General features: G+C 43.9%; 1 protein-coding gene across 3 annotated transcripts in view; it reads right to left on the bottom strand.

Moving 5' to 3' along the window:
* The window catches only part of LOC139277225 (POC1 centriolar protein homolog A-like), a 238359-nt gene that overhangs the window by 118836 nt on the left and 102101 nt on the right, over positions 1–17422 (bottom strand). For all 3 annotated transcript variants that reach the window (XM_070895387.1, XM_070895386.1, XM_070895385.1), the window contains one exon: positions 12633–12782. In XM_070895387.1, coding sequence (XP_070751488.1) covers positions 12633–12782 — 150 coding nt within the window. The remainder of the gene's footprint in view (positions 1–12632; positions 12783–17422) is intronic.

Genomic DNA, 17422 nt, shown 5'->3' on the forward strand with positions numbered 1-17422 from the left:
TTTACCAAATTCAATCAATATCCATAATAGCCATCATGATCAGAAAATCGACTATTGATGATCACCCTATAGCATCTAATCCGAATCCTTAAAAAAGCCTTCACAATGCAGCTATTTGAATACTCATTAATTTTCTGATCAATTAGTTGAATGACTTCTGGTGCAAACATGTAATGGTAAACCTTAACCAGACAAATCACAGATTACTGGCTACTGACTCAAATTAAAAGGTCAAACTCCGGAAGAAGTAACATGCTCCATTTGATTAGCACCAAACAGAGCAACCCACATTTTCTGAAACTATGTACATTTAAGTGAAAAATGCTTAGAAACCAATATCCTTGTTCACTATAATCAACAAAACATTAATTATATTTGGGAACTTTTTGTACAGTTTACCCGACTATCCAAACAAACCACATCCTCTACATGACCAATGAACCCAGTCCTTCAAGGCAATATTTACATGCTGTGTAACCTTCAGCAGGAGTGAGCAACATTCTCAGAAATGAAGAATAATAGAAATTCATCATAATGAACAGTTTATTTTTTTTTAAGTTGTTTTTACATTTTTGTGCTACAAAAAAAATCCTTTTGCCCTTCAAAAAGCTGTGCGAATCACATGCAATCACAAACACAATTCATTTAAATAGTCCTAGCATAAATATGGGTGTTTGTGCAAAGAGCTCAACACACAAGCTGATTCATCACGAGCAATCATATTATTTTACTGTCCGACTTGTTCCTTACTTCTTTGGGTGGAGTCAGATGGTAGCAATATACTTTCTAAGCTACATACACAAAAGTATACCATATCACTGCACACTTGGACTGAAACTCTACACAACAATGGGTGAAGAGCAGTTAAATATGTTTTTTTTTAAAGTTATTATAGAACAGAAGTGAGCCTTTAGCTGAGTGGCAACTCAAAGTGCAGGGTTCAAACCTCACTCCAGACAGTCCCTAAAAGAGTGGCATGCTCCAGCTCCGAATTCCGGGTTGACATCCAGTGGGATACTTGTGTCCAATGGGCGCAGGCGGCAACCCCATCGTATGGGTTCTGGAGCCCATAAAACCCCCCGTGTCATATAAGACTAACCAGCTTATCGTCTGCCATAAAGATGGTAATTGCCATAGAAAGAGCATTTACATCGTGCCCATCAGGTTATTAATAAGCCTACGAATCTTTCCACTACAAAAACAACAATTGTCCGCATTTTGATCCCAATGACAAATTAAAAAAACTGCTGTTCATTGACATCATAGACTACATTCAGTATTATAGCAGCGAACAGTATAATAAAACTAGAGTTAGTTGTTAAAGTAAACCTAATTCTGCCTTTATGTAACTTGTAAGCATGACCCCGGTCCTCCCTAACTTATCCAGTTGAAATAATTGGTCCACATAAATACAATATAGTGCTTTCATTATTTCATAAACCTTGATCAAATCACCCATGTCTATACTTTTCTAAAGTATACAGACCCAGCTCTTTGAGCCTATCTGGATAACTAAGGTGTTTTAGAAAGAGAATTAATCTTATGGTCTTTCTCTGCATCCTCTCAATATCTCCCACCATGTATTCTAATTGAGGCCTAACCAAGATCTTGTACAAGGATAAAATGGAAGACAGACAGGCAAATACAGGCAGAGACAAAAACAAAGACAGATATAGACAGACAAAGACAGATGTAGAGTGTCAAGGACAGACAGACAAGGACAGAGATTAAGACAGACAGACAAAGACAGAATTGCATTTATATAGTGCCTTTCACAATCCCAGGATATCCAAAAGTGCAATACAGCCAATGAAGGTTTTTTGAAGTGTGTCACTGTTATAATATAGGTAGATATACTCTTCGCAATCCTTGGGAGTTGAAATGGGTTAAATTGTCAACTTGTCAACGTTAGTAGCCAATGACAACTGACGGTGGCGGGGGGAGGGGGGGAAGAGGCGGCATGGGTTGCAACTGTTACATATTTAGTAGAATTCTACCCAGATTGTAAATCAATGAACAAATAGGTCACACAACTGTGCATTTAGAGGTCTGTATACACTAACTTTATCTGCAAACATTGGCTTCTGTCAAAATATAGTCAACTGGTTAAGTCAGCAGTAATCCTCTTTTATGATCAGTCAATAAAAATGCTATAGTTCATTTTTACTTCACTATGGTAACCGAATAAGTATTGCCAGTAAAGTATTTGCAGATGTGCAGACACTGCAGTTTATAACGTGCACATTTTCAAAAAGGAAACCAAAGACTGATTAAAGAAGAACACAGTTAGGATTTTAAGAAACCAAAGTTAGGCATAAGCACAGAAAATATGGATAATCCACATCCATGCTCCTTTTTGGAAGAAGTACTCAATAGATTTGCTCCTATAAAGGTCAGCAATAACATGTTAAAGATTTAGGTTATTTAAATGACAGGATACTGTTCACAGATAGACGTCAACATAACAATTGCTACAAAATTAAAACGACAAGCAAACATGAGAAAAGAAGTTGATGTTCTGCTGACATGACACAAGAACATTAGTTTAGAAGGGAGCCATCTTGTGGAAGTGCTGAAAACCTCCGACACAGAACAATGGGCATTAAGGAAATTAACTCTTAAAAAGTGAGATCATGCAATGCCAATTTATCCAAATTTCTGATCATTCTCCTTTGAATGTCTGTGAAATAACAGATCTTCAAATTAGGACTGCGGACATGTTACAACTTATTCTTAATTAGGATTGCTGATCAAGAGACTGTGGCTCTGAAATTACATGTGATTCCACTGGTCTCGCCAATGGAAGACCCAAAGAAATGACTGAGATTTGGTTGCACCAAGTTTCCAAGAGCGTCCGCAATGCAAACTTCTGTTCACCAGTTACAAGGTAAATGATGGCGAGGGGCACGGATTCCCTAAACCAGGAAGAAAAGAAAAGAAAGGAAAGAAAGAAAAAGAAAGGAAAAGAAAAGAAAAAGGGCAAGAAAGGAAAGGAAGGAAGGAAGGAATTCGGCATGGTAGTGGCGGCAAGGATGCTGAGTAGGTGGAGGAATGTCGGCCTCCACAAGGGTGCAGGCTAGGCCACCCCTGAAGCATTTTCATTAAAACAATGCGATAGGTCGGCAAGTTAGGACCATTGGCAGGGTCAACAGAGGGGGGCCTGGGCAAGCACAGAAAGGCGCATGCATCTAATTGACCCATGCAAAGGAGATAACCTCCTGCTGACACCCTCAAACTTCGGCATGGCAGTGGAATGCAATTTCTGTGTAACTGTAGGGATCACAATGCGAGGAATTTCTGAGCCTGTGTGTACACACCACTATTCTGCCTTTCAATGTACTTCATTTCTTTTTCATTAAACAACTGGAATACTAAACAAAATCACGATCTAGATCTCATAGGTTCAGCAAACTTGGAAGTCACCTACATCAAGTTTCATTATTTTCCCAAAAGATTGCAGACTTCTGAGCTCAGTTTTGTCCACAGCCATTTTTTGGCGTATTGCCAGAGTTATGCCAGTTTCCCAGGCCAGAACTATTCCAAAAATAAATGTGCCAAGTTTCCCCGCTGTACTTTTCAAAATTGGTGCCACGCAGCTTGTCCAGTAGCCTCGGGGGCTGGAGCCTACCGTCTGTGCCGAAAAAATGATGCCGCCCCTTCCGTGCATGCGCAAAAAAAGGTCGTTTTTGACGTGATTCCTATGGGCACACATGTGCAGTACAGCTCCCAGTCTGCAAACAGCCATTTTTAAAGAGCCAGTTGTGTGTGTGAGAACGTTGAGTGCTGTGAGAACTGTAATTATCATTCGAAAAATCGGAGCTGCAATACAAAATGCAACATGGCGCCAGGACCAAGAATTTCTTACAGGATAAAGTGGAGGCACTAGTTACTGTGATCGAGGGCAGATGGCAGGAGCTGGACACCAGCAGAGGTCACATAAAAGTTCCACCCAAAGAAATGAAGAAACGCTGGAACCAACTTGCAGAAGATTACTGCGCAATGGTGACCACCCTGAGGTCTGGAGGCCAGTGCAAAAAGAAGTGGCAGGTCCTTGGTCAAGTAGTTAGTGTAAGTAATATTTTCATTTTTCCATGTTATTGCAATTGTAAATGTGACCATCTGCATATATGTCACACCCAGCAGAAAGACACCGACTCTAAGAAGTTATATTTTCATCTTTACAGAGGAAAGTGGCACACAACAAATGAGAAAGAACTCGAACAGGAGGAGGCCTGGCAAATCTGCACCCATCGACACCCTTGGAAGAGAGGGTCGCTGCTTTGATGGGCCCTGCCTGGAGAAAAGCAACCACCACTGCACAAGCTGGGCCCACACTCGAGGGAGAGGGTAAGTCCTGCAAATTCCAGAGTCTGGCTAGCCATGCTTCGGCTCATGGGGATTTCTCCGTCAGCTACGCTTCGTTGATGCAATATGCTATCATTCATTGTGGTCCTTCAAATCATCAGCCTACTGCCTGCGCTGTGTGCGCTTACTCATGCCGACCTGCCCCCTCCTCTGCTGCTCACCATTTGTCTGTTCTGTTATATTTTGCAGAATTTGAGGCAGAAGAAAATTTAGACGAGGACGAGCCTGAAGAGGAGAACATCTTCCAAACCCACCTTCCAGACCAAGAGCATGGGGGCGAGAGGGAAGTTGGAGGGGATGGATGAAGCCCCGACTGTTTTACTGACTTTGGAGGAGGTTCTGCCCATTGAGATGCCAGCCCTTTCCCTGACTAGTGGTTTGAGTGTTGGTGTGACATTCCATGGCTTCCCACCGTCCGAGGCTGGGGATTCCACTGGGATACTGCGAGCCAGGGTGAAGAGGGGAAGAAGAACACGACCGTGCTCTCCTGAGGTGCAGGATCGAACGGGTACGGTTCGCATGATGGCAATGAGTGCGGAGAGCATTGCTGTTACGCGATCACTCCTGGACACCATCAGTGGAGTGGGTGATGAGGTATCGGGACTGTCGGGAGAACAAATAACACTCTCATGAGAAATGGAAACACTGTCCGGGAACATGAGGGATGGAATTTTGGAATTAGCTGCTGTAATAAGGGAACACGCCCATTGACACAATCAACTGCCACTCCCACTCCAATCCCCAGACCAGCCTCTGAAGAGCTCCAAGCCGGGCGCCCCACATTTCCGGCTGCCCTCCCCCCGACCCCAACAACAGGTACATGTCACCTGAGAGGTTAGAAAAAATAAGCTAGGTACCAACCCCAGAAACACTGCGCCACCATCTGCTCTATTGAGCCCACAGGCATAAAAAAATACACATAATAATTTGTGATAAATAAATCACATCTCGTGAAACATCCAGATTGTACAGGGATAGGGATTTGAAATATTTAAAGTGTTAAAAGCATAGATCAGTAATGGAGTAGAGAAGTAATTCTTCTTAAACAGGAGAATGCACAGAATTGTTGTAAAGTCAATGTCGTTTTTAGCTGCTGTAAAGGGTCCCCTTTTATGCATACACGGCAGAAATGAAATTTTGTGTCCAAAAAGTGAAGAGACCCTAAAACAGGGAAACAATAGATTGTATTCTTCTTTTCATAGGTTAGCTATTGTCAGCTTAGCTCAGTGTTAGCACTATTTCCAAGGAGTCAACAGATTGTGAGTTCAGGCCCCACTCTAGGGGCTAGAATTTCGGTTGTCAGCAAAAACAATAGTTTTACGTCAAAATTACTGTTTTCTGCTACGCTACTGTTTTTAGGCCTAAATTTTGACCTTTACTTGCATTGGTAAACTCGGCGTTGCCCGAGGATTCGCTGCAGAAACCGCGAGTTTCGGCAACTTTAGTCCAAGGCCGGTAGCGTTGCGAGAGGCGCCTTGGGAGGGTGGAAAAAACGAACAAAAAAAAATTGCATAAAACATTCACAAAACCCTTACCTACTAATTCGCTGAAAAATAATTTAAAAATTAAAACTTCTCTTACCTTTTTTGCAGGTCTTCATACTTACTGCTGCTGGCAGGGCTGCACTGCAGGTTTGACCTCGTCGGTATTCTGGGCATGGCAGAGAGTGCCGAAATTACGACAGTAACGCAATCCGCAGCAATGCACGTTATTTCACGTCAGCGCACCTCTCCCTGGCGGTACATGGAAGTGCCACCGCAAAAAGGTGCCCGAAGATCCCGCCGACCGGGTTTTCGCCATGGAGGGTCAAATCGCAGTGAAAACCCAGTCGCAAAGTCGGTGAAATTCTAGCCCTAGGAGTGGATCACATAAATGTACAAGAAGCAGCTCGAAAAAATCAACAGGTTCCATGTGTATCACCTGCATCAAACAGCAAGATCACCAACTTGGAAGCTCCATCTAGACAGAGTACCAACAAACAACAAAGTGGTGCTTAGCAAACTACAGCTTTGTTGGGTGGGCTATATCATTGGAACCCTGGATAATAAACTTCCAGAAGTAGTTCTGCAAACATAAAAATTACACAATTTCATGTGGTGGCCAGAAGCAGCACTAGAAAGACCCTTGAAAACCATCCTCAACTTATGCAACAACCCCATTGATGACAGGTAGAATGAGGCATTGATAGACTGTAAGAGCACACTATCCTGTCTGCAGGTATGTTTCACCTTGGAAATAAAACACCTGTACTTGAAAAAAATACAAGGAAACTAAATAGTGCCTATAGTAATTGATCAAATTCAACTAGACCATCCTACTCATGTGCAAGAAGACCTGCATCATTTTCATTTTTTCTCAGGACGTGTGCAACACGAGAAAGGACCGGATTTTGTTGCCCATCCCTAATTGCCCTCAGAAGATAATGGAGGGGGGAGCCTTCTCCTTGAACTTTGCAGTTTCTCCAAGATGCTGTATTGGTAGATAGAGTCCAGGATACTGACCTGGTGAGAATGAAGAAACCACATTATTTGTCCAAGTAAGGATGATGTACAACTTTTGATGGCATCTAAAAAATATATATTCCTGGGATGTAGGCGTCGCTGGCAAGGCTGGCATTTATTGCCCATCCCTAATTGCCCTCGAGAAGGTGTTGGTGAGCTGCCTTCTTGAACCACAGAGGGCAGTTAAGAGTCAACCACATTGTGGGTCTGGAGTCAGAATGACCATGTAGGGATGGCAGACTTCCTTCCCTAAAGGACATTCGGGAACCAGATGGGTCTTTACAACGATCCGGCAGTTTCATGGTCATCATTACTGATGCTTGCTTTTTATAACAGATTTATTTAATTAACTGAATTTAAATTCCCCAGCTACCATGGTGGGATTTGAACTCGCGTCTCTGGATCATTAGTCTAGGCCTCTGGATTATTTGGCCAGTAACATAACCACTATGCTACCATACCCCTGGAGGTGATGGTGTGCCCACAACATCTCTGCTTGTCCTTCTTGGAGGTAGAAGTCACTTGAAGGAAGTGCTGTTGACATAAGCTTGGAGAACTGCTATGGTGCATCCTGTAAATAGTACAAATTTTAGCCACAGTATGCAGATAATGGAGAGCATGGCCATTCAGTCCAGTAGTAAAGATGCTGATCGAGTTAACTGCGCTGTCCTCAAAGGTGTTAAGCTTCTCGATTATTGTTGCAGCTGCACCCATTCAGGCAGGTGGTGAGTATTCCATCACAGTGCTCACTTGAGCCTTGTAGTTGGTGGAGAGGCTTTGCGAGGTCAGGAGATGATGTCGCAGAGTACCCAGTCTTTGCCTTCCTCTTTTAGCCACATTTTGATATCACTAATCAGTTCAGCTTTGACCAATAGTGATCCTCATTTGACAAAGGGACTCAGCGATAGTGGTGCCATTGACGCTTCGTGGGGATCGTCGGGCCATCTCTTAGTCAAATGGTCATTAAGAACATAAGAATTAGGAGCAGGAGTGGGACATTAGGCCTCTCGAGCCTGCTCCGCCATTTAATAAGATCATGGCTGATCTGATCTTGGGCTCAGCTCCACCCCTGCCCGCTTCCCATAACCCTTCACTCCCTTGTCGATCAGAAATCTATTTAGCTCCACCTTAAATATATTCAATGGCTCAGTCTCCACAGCTCTCTGGGGCACAGAATTCCACAGATTTACGATTTTGAGAGAAGAAATTCCTCCTCATCCGAGTTCTAAATGGGTGACCCCTTATTCTTAAACTATGCCCCCTAGTTTTGGACCCCCCACGAGTGGAAACATCCTCTCTGCATTTAGCTTGTTGAGCACCCTCAGTATCTATGTTTCAATAAGATCACCTCTCATTCTTCTAAACTCCAATGAGTATAGTCCAACTTAGTCATCCGTTCTTCATAAGTCAACCTCCTCATCTCTGGGATCAACGGAGTGAACCTTCTCTGAACTGCCTCCAATGCAAGTATATCCTTCTTTAAATAAGGAGACTTGGGGCTAGAACTTCCACTTTTTTTTGCATGCTTAATGCCCACTTTACCGCTGAAATGACGTATAACTCCTAGATAGCGCCCATTTTGGCACAAAATGGAAGCTGACGGGCTTTTTTAGGAGACTTATCACCGAGTGTTATTTTCTCAATGTGCTTAACACCAAGAAAAAATATTACCGCCCGCCCACCCACATTTTTGGGCGGAATCAGCAGAATGGGCGAATTCAACGCCCATAATATCGCCCAGAGTTACTTTCCGCACGGAATTAACGCCGAGATTCAATATTAACGCCCGCCCACTGTTTTTTGTCGTAAAGAACATATTTACCTAAACTAGTGGCCATGGAGATCGCCCATCGTCGATTTCACCACCTCGCACACATATCGCCCAGAATATCGCTCGCTCAAAAAAACGCTCACAAAACGCGGAACTAACCGGGACAAATGCCAGCGGTGTGGCTGGCATTTGGTAAATCCCACTCTTATGCGAGGAGCTGATATCGGAAAGGTTTGCCTGAAAGAGCGCTGATGTGAGTGACAACACTGACACACTGCTGTGTGTGCGCAACTCAGACATCAATGGTGCCCATCACCTTGGTGCCAGTTAAAGTTTACGTTGATTGATGTTAAGTTGTATTTAACCCTTTCATGGTAAGGAATCACCAGTGGGTAACAGTCCAGCTATCTGAGACAATGCGCAACAAGGTTATGTTCAATACTAAAATGTAACACCAACATTGGTCTAAAATCATAAGTATCACAGCCAATAACACCCAACCCCGGCCCACACCCCACTTTTTTCACCATTGACATAAATCACATGTTCAACATGTCCAGCAACACAGAATACAAAGGCAAAGCAGGAGTGTGGTCTCCAGCCCCCATATATTGCAACAAATTGCGTACACCCAGATGGAGATATAACACAGCCATCACCTGCGCACATGTGCCTCACTTTCCTTCCCCCCCCTCGCTCCACGGCGCCTGGCCGAGGAGCTCCTCAGGCGGTGCCTCATTGGAGAGGGTGAAGGCAGATGCGATGGTTGCACGGGTACGGGAGCGGGGGGTGCCGAGGGGGCAGCATTCTCTGATGCAGAAGCAGGGTCATGGTCCTTGTTCTCATCTGTCGGTCGCAGTGGTGGTGCGGAACCTAGGGGTGGAGTGCCGCGCTCGGGGACCAATGGGAGGCCTGTGGCAGCAGTGCTCCTGGCTATTGCATCCAGGGACTCCACCATGCGTGGTACTAGGTCATGGTTGCCAGGTGTTGGGAAATGCCACCCAATGCTTCGATGAGCTGGTCACCAATGTCTACAATCCTGCTGGACAACTGTACCATCGCTCCGCCGTCATGTCATGCTCGTGGAACAGACCTGCCGCATCCACGAGGCCTCCGCGCCGTCCTGCGGACAAATTGGGTGGCCTGTGGAGAGGTGCTTGGGGTCGGCACCTCCAGAGTGGAGGCGGAATGACCGGAGGACCACTGGATGGCCTTGGGGTGGAATGGCGTCTGGAGCATGGCAATGCAGGTTCTTCGAAGTCCACGCTCTCATCCGTCGAGAACAGACCCAGCGGATTGACGGGCGACAATCGGAGCTCCTCAGCACCAGATGTAGTAGGATCGTCCGCCGACTCCTGCCCCGCACCCCTACCTTCTGGCCCCTGTGGCCTTGCCTGGGGCCACGCTGCTGGCTGAGCTGCAAGACACAAATGAGGTTATTAGAGAAGGGGGTGCTAGGCTGACAAGGCGAGTCCAGCACTACACACAGCATATGCACGGCAAAAGCACCACCGCTCTCAAAATCATCGCATACATCACATTTTATGACCATCAAGACATTGTGCATTGCAATGATTTTCATTAGGCCAGCATTATTTCTATGACACTTTTAGAAATCATTTATCATATATGATTGTTCAGATAGGAGATGGTATGGCATCTATTGACTTTACATAACGCAATGGTGTAAGCTTTACCCACGTGGCATCACTTCAGGATCTGCAGATGTGTCCGTGGCTGCTTCCCCACGAGTGCAAGCACTTGCTCCTCCATCTCTGTAATGTCGCTGGGGACTGGTGGCCCTCACTCACTCACCTCTGTACGGACCTCATCGTCGATAGCTTCTTCTGTAAAAGGTGACAGGACGACATGGCATGAGATCATTGCTAGCTACTGTCACAGAAACATAGACACAGATGTAATCATGATTATTATCATTCTTTATCTAAAGACGTACACCGTGACCGCAGGCGTTGAGTAAAACATTCCCGGTAAAAGTGCAAGACCTCACATCTGCTGATAGTCACTCATGACTGTTACAAATCAAATTATATAAATACATAAGTACATGTAAATCAATGTAATACTTACTCTTGCGGATCCCACAAGGTCATTCCATCATTTGCGGCATTGGTTGCCCTCACGCACCTCGTTGGTCGCCGACGAGACTACCTCTGCTATCTTGGTCCAGATCCTCTGGTAGGCCTTTGGGGTGGGCTTCCCATGCCCTCCCTGTGTCAAATCACCCCAGCGTACCTCGACCTCCTGCAGGAGGGAGGCATTTGCCTCGTCCGAGAACCTCCTGGCTCTTTTGCAGCCTCCAACCTGCTCCTCTCCCACCTGCCTGCTCTCTCCAGCGTCAGTCTCCACAGCGTGCTGTGATGCCGCCTCCTCTCCTCTCCTCTCTGGTAACAGCTAATTTGTGTTTGTCTACTTGCTGTGAAGCTCTAAAGCCTCCCCCTCCTTCCTCCCAAAGCAGCCACACCACACCCAGCCACGCCTTCAGTCCCTCTGAGTTCGCTCTCTCTTGTCTCCGCTTCTGCGCATATCATGGTGGCCCTTGACCTCCTGAATCGCGGGAATCTAGCGCATTGCCATGCCGTTGCTAAGGACAGCCACACTTTATGGCAGGAGGTCAAAAAAATGTTATGCTACCGCCCATTTGATATCGCTCGCGGTAACACCCATTTTCAAAAATGTAAACTAGGTATTTTGAGAATGGGCGAGAAGCGGACGATCTGAAAACCCTTTTTTACTGCCCACATCGGTAATAACGCCCATTTTTGGGCGATAAGCCCAAAAGTGGAGGTTCTAGCCCCAAAACTCTACACAGTACTCAAGGTGTGGCCTCACCAATACCCTGTACAGTTGTAGCAGGACTTCCCTGCTTTTATATTCCATCCTCCTTGCAATAAAGGTGGTTCTTTGTCAGCCGGCACGGACAAGATGGGCCGAAATGGCCTCCTTCTGCGCTGCAAATTTCTATGTTTCTATTCCATTTGCTTTCTTGATTACTTGCTGTACCTGCATACTAAACTTTTGTGTTTCATGCACAAGGACCCCCCCCAAGTCCCTCTCAACTGCAGCATTTTGTACATTCTCTCCATTTAAATAATAATTAGCTTTTTTGTTTTTTCTGCCAAAATGGATAACCTCACACATTAACCTGGCACTTAAATGGCACGAATGTTACCTACCAGCTTTCAGGATGTTGTTCTGCTCCTGCTAAATGCTGGAATGTACCACTGTATTATCAGAGACATTATGAATATAGCGAAACACAATGTAGAATTGTGACCAAACAGACAAACTCCTAAAGTTACAATGGAGGGAAGGTTACTGATGAAGCTGCTGAAGATCATTCCACCAAGGCTTTGGCCCAGAAGAACTCCTGCAGCAATGTACTAGGTTGTGGTAGTTGGCTTCTGACAACCAAACCCACCTTCTTTTGTATCCAGCCACAGCAGGAGTTTTTCCTTTCACCTCTTGACCTTAATTTTGGGCATGTAATATTTGGAGATGCAACAAAGGTTTAAACAGCAGTAGCGACTTGGCTTTACGGTGCTTTCATATTGGCTTTCAGTGGGCTGCTAAGCCATGTGGCTTCAACGTCATAGCAACCCCAAAGCAAAATTGCAGGACTCATTTTTAGCAGACCTTCTCAGTACCTGGCATTGGCACATCCAGCAAATTTACTTTGGAGTTGCTGCCAGCTGCGCAAGATCCATAGGATGGGAGTCAATGGCCCTAGTATCCAATGAATCTTAATATAAAAAGCAGCTTTGCTGGAAGAACTGCACTGGAGTATCAATTGGCATTTGTGCACAGATGACACGATAGTGCATTTCCAGGTACAGTGTGGAAAAATACTAAAATCAGAAAAGCAATCTAAATATTCAAATAAAAGATGCTGTAATGTATTTACACAATGTGTTTTGTGAGGAAAGTATAAAATACTATAAAGAGAATACTTACATAAATCAAATAAAACGTACCTCTACAGCACGTGACCTCGAAGTATATTCTGGTGAGCAAGAACCACCATCTGAATTCTTCAGCGTACAATTAACAGTCATTGACCGGGACTGATTTTTCAACATTTCCCCATAATCTGCAGCATCAAAATTAGTCTTCCATACCATAACCTGAAAAATGTATTGAACAAGGTATTTGTCACAGTTTAACAAAATGTTGGTCATCACCTACTTATAGATTTGTGACATCACTTGACGTATTATTTATTAAAAACGCAGATGCACAATTAAAAAAATGAACCATAAGAACATAAGAAATAGGAGCAGGAGTAGGCCATTTGGCCCCTCGAACCTGCTCCGCCGGTCAATAAGATCATAGCTGATCTGATCTGATCTTGGCCTCAACTCCACTTCCCTGCCCACTCGCCATAACCCTGGACTCCCTTAAAAGCAACTCCATTGAAAGCTATTGGGGTTGAATTTGCGACCCCTACGGATGAATACGAATTTGCATCCGTAAGGGCCCCACATGTTCCGGGATTAGGCACGCACTGCGCATGCGCTGAAACCCGGTACTTGCGACCAGTCAAGAATCCTCTTGATAGATCGCGTGCATCCAAAAGAAAAGGGCCTCTGTGGGCGGAGAGTTGGGCTATTTGCCCAACTTCTGCCCAGCGAATGCCCTCGAAATCCTATGGGTGTAAGGCCTGCTTTTACCAGTGTAAGAGTTTAAATAAAAAAGATAAATATCATTTTATCACTCATTTATAGATTACAATCCCTGTAAGTTTATTTTTTGTCTCATTAAAACATATAATTGTATTCAAAAAATAAAATTTTTGTTTAAAATATTTAATTAAATGGCATTTTAATTAATTTTAAATGTTATTTTTTAATTTCATGTGTTTGTGTATTTTTTTTTTTAAAGTGATCTCCAATCATACTTATGAGAGTACCGTACAAACGAAACTCCACAAAAGTATGAATGGGGATTCCCTTCTTTTATTAGTTGGGCAAACCCACTTGATGCCAGGGGTGCTTGCGAACCACATGCGCCCCTGGGATATGTGGGCATCTACGCCAGCCTTCACATAGAGGCCCAGGTGTGCAAGTCGCCAAACCTCCCGGACCACCAGGCTGGATCATTGTATTAGTTTTTTTTTTTAGTGATGCATAAGGATTCAAAACTGAACTAGAAAGAAAGGACTTGCATCTATACAGTGTCTTTCACGATCTCAGGACATCCCAAAGTGTTTTACAGCCAATGATTTACTTTTGAAGTGTGGTCACTGCTGTAAGATAGGGAAAAGTGGCAGTTTGTGCACAGCAAGGTTCCGCAAACAGCAATAATATAAACAACTAAATAATCTGTTTTAGTAGTGTTGGTTGAGGGATAAATGTTGGCCAGAATACTGGGCAAACTTCTTTGCTGTTTGAATAGTGCCATGGAATTTTTTATATCCACGTGAGATGGCCGATGGGACCTCGGTTTATTACACAAAAAAAAATCGGCAGCCATTGCACTCCGTAGCGTGCCCGCCGATTTCCGGCGGCAACAGGCCTCAAGGGAAGGGGCAATTTTGGCCCCTGCATATCTTACTACTTTCACTCTAATATCAACTTGGATTACATGCTCAAGTTCTGGAGTAGGATTAAAACCATAATCTTCTGACTCAGGCTAAAGTACTACCACGAAGCCCAAGGCTGACACCTGCTATTCTTTGCCAGTGTGTATTAGTTTGCTTCAAAACCTACCTCAGGTAATACAGTTAATCTGAAGATTGTATTTTGTATGAAATTGCTAAAATTAGTTAACATTAAGGTTTGCAATCCTTTTCTACATCAAACTCCTTTTCTTTTGATTTCCTGCCATCTGTAAATAAATATCTTGCTGCCATTCTAGCTATCTTTTCCCTTCAATCTTTGAGCTGTTTTTGATGTTCTGGGTTCCCCTTTCTTTGTGTGTCTACATTTGTTATTTATGATTTTCCTTTCCATTATTTCTCCTCTGTTCTTCTTCAGTGCTGCAAGAGCACAATGAAATTAGGGAACAAGTGCAAAAGATAAAATTATTGACACATAACTTATAGAAATTACAACATGGAAGCAGGCTGTTCAGCCCAACCAGTCCATGTTGGTGTTTACCCTTGATGCCAGCAAATAGTCCTAATCCTGTCTGTCTGCCCTGTTCCCATATCCCTTTATCACCAGGCGCAAACTGCTAAGTTTGTTGAGTAATGGGCTTCCCTCAATTCTTGTATTCAAATGAAATAAATAATTGCCTAAACTGGTGAAAATTATCCACAGATCATCATCAGAAACTTCTTCACCCAGAGAGTGGTGAACCTGTGAAATTCTCTACCACAGGAAGTTGCTGAGGCCAATTCACTAAATATATTCAAAAAGGAGTTAGATGTAGTCCTTACTACTCGGGGGATCAAGGGGTATGGCGAGAAAGCAGGAATAGGGTACTGAAGTTGCATGTTCAGCCATGAACTCATTGAATGGCGGTGCAGGCTCGAAGGGCCGAATGGCCTACTCCTGCACCTATTTTCGATGTTTCTATAGGCAGTCCCTCGGAGTCGAGGAAGACATGCTTCCACACTAAAAATGTGTCCTTAGGTGGCTGAACCGTCCAATACGAGAGCCACAGTCCCTGACACAGGTGGGACAGATAGTCTTTAAGGGAAGGGGTGGGTGGGACTGGTTTGCTGCACGCTCTTTCCGCTGTCTGGACTTGATTTCTGCATGCTCTCGCCGAATGAAATTCGAGGTGCTCAGCGCCCTCCCGAATGCACTTCCTCTACTTAAGGTGATCTTTGGCCAGGGACTCCCAGGTGTCAATGGGAATGTTGCACTTTTTCAGGGAAGCTTTGAGGGTGTCCTTATAACGTTTCCTCTGCCCACTTTTGGCTCATTTGCCGTGAAGGAGTTCCGAGTAGAGCGCTTGCTTTGGGAGTCTCGTGTCTGGCATGCAAACAATGTGGCCTGCCCAGCAGAGTTGATCAAGTGTGGTCAGTGCTTCAATGCCATAGAATGCTAGCTTTCTGTGCACATCTACCAAGTGATACTTTCTGACAGTGGAAGAAATGTAAAATGATCAGTAAAACTTCACCACTAAAACTCATCCAATTTTTGGCAGTAAACGGGTGAGGCTTTTACCAAACATGACAAACTGGAACAATTATCAATACCTGCAGCTCACTTACTCAAGGTGTCAGCCTCGGCTCAGTGGTAGCATTAAGTCAGAAGGTTATGGTTTTAAGTTTCACTCCAGAGACTTAAACACTTAATCTAGGCCGACATATTCTTGGCAGTGCAGTCTTTCAGATGAGACATTAAACAAAGGCTCTGTCTGCCCTCTTAGGTGGACTTTAAAAAAATTCCATAGCGGTATTCAAAGGGCAGGAGAGTTCTCCAAGTGCCCTGGCCAATAGTTATCCCTCAACCAACATCACTAAAAATAGATTATCTGACATTATTTCACTGTTGTTTGTGGGACCTTGCTTTGCGCAAATTGGCTGCCTTGTTTTCTGATATTGTAGCAGTGACTACTCTTCAAGTCCATCTGCTATAATCACTAATCTCACTGGAGAAGTTTTAAATTTAAACCTCTAATTACATACTCAACAATCAAAGTCTAATGGCCTCCATGCATTGTTATCACACTCCTCCCCTGTATAAAATTTGAATTTAGAAAATTGCTCGCTCTCGCTCTCTCTCTCTCTGACGCATGCAGCATTTATCATACCTTTCAGCATTTTGAAGACTGAAAATATGTCTCCCTTCAATCTTCTTTATCCCAATGAAAATCAGTTCAGCTCTGCGTGTCTACCCTCAGAACTTGGAGCAGATGTCTCAGAATCGTTGCGTGGAATGTCATGGAAAATGAGAATTTCATAAAGTGGCTAATACATCAGTATGATAAATGCTGCATGCGTGAGCGAGAGCGTGAGCGAGAGCGAGAGCGAGCAATTTTATAAATTCAAATTTTATACAGGGGAGGAGTGTGATTACCAGAACTTCTAGCTCATCAATGTTTCAAGTGGATTGATAAAAACTAAGACAGAAGCTTTCAAAGTCAAGTATTTTAGTCATGATTTTTCCTGTTTATAAAGATGAAGATAACAAAAGAGGAAAAAGATCAATTTTCTCATCCAACATCAGCAAACACTTCAAGGTCAGGTATAGAACACCAGATGACGAGGATAATTCCCTCTTCCTTACCTCAGAAGAACATTATTCTCACTACCATTCACCAATTTCTATTTCCTACAACAGCCATCCCAAGATTCAGAACAGAGATAACTATAATTAAATAACCATAGTTAGAGAGTCCTCCTTTCCTTCTCCCATCTCTCTACAGCTCTGGTGACACTGGATACAGCAGTAAGCCAATTCTTCTGAGCTTTAGCCCATCTCTGTTCCCTTCAATGTAGCCTTACTCAGTGCTCCACTCCAGAGACTTGAACACATAAATCTAAGCTAACACTCCAATGCAGTACTGAGGGAGCGCTGCACTTCGGAGGTGCCGTCTTTCGGATGAGACATTAAACAGAGGCCCCATCTGCTCTCTCACGTGGAAGATCCCATGGCACTATTTCGAAGAAGAGCAGGGGAGTTACCCCGGTGTCCTGGCCAATATTCATCCTTCAATCAACATAACAAAAACATATTATCTGGTCATTATCACATTGCTGTTTGTGGGAGCTTGCTGTGTGCAAAATGACTGCCACATTTCCTACAGTACAACAGTGACTACACTCTAAAGTGTACTTCAATGGCTAACAAGGGAAATTAAGGATAGTGTT

This window comes from Pristiophorus japonicus, chromosome 12 (genome assembly GCF_044704955.1).
Source record: "Pristiophorus japonicus isolate sPriJap1 chromosome 12, sPriJap1.hap1, whole genome shotgun sequence".
Lineage (NCBI taxonomy): Eukaryota > Metazoa > Chordata > Chondrichthyes > Pristiophoridae > Pristiophorus > Pristiophorus japonicus.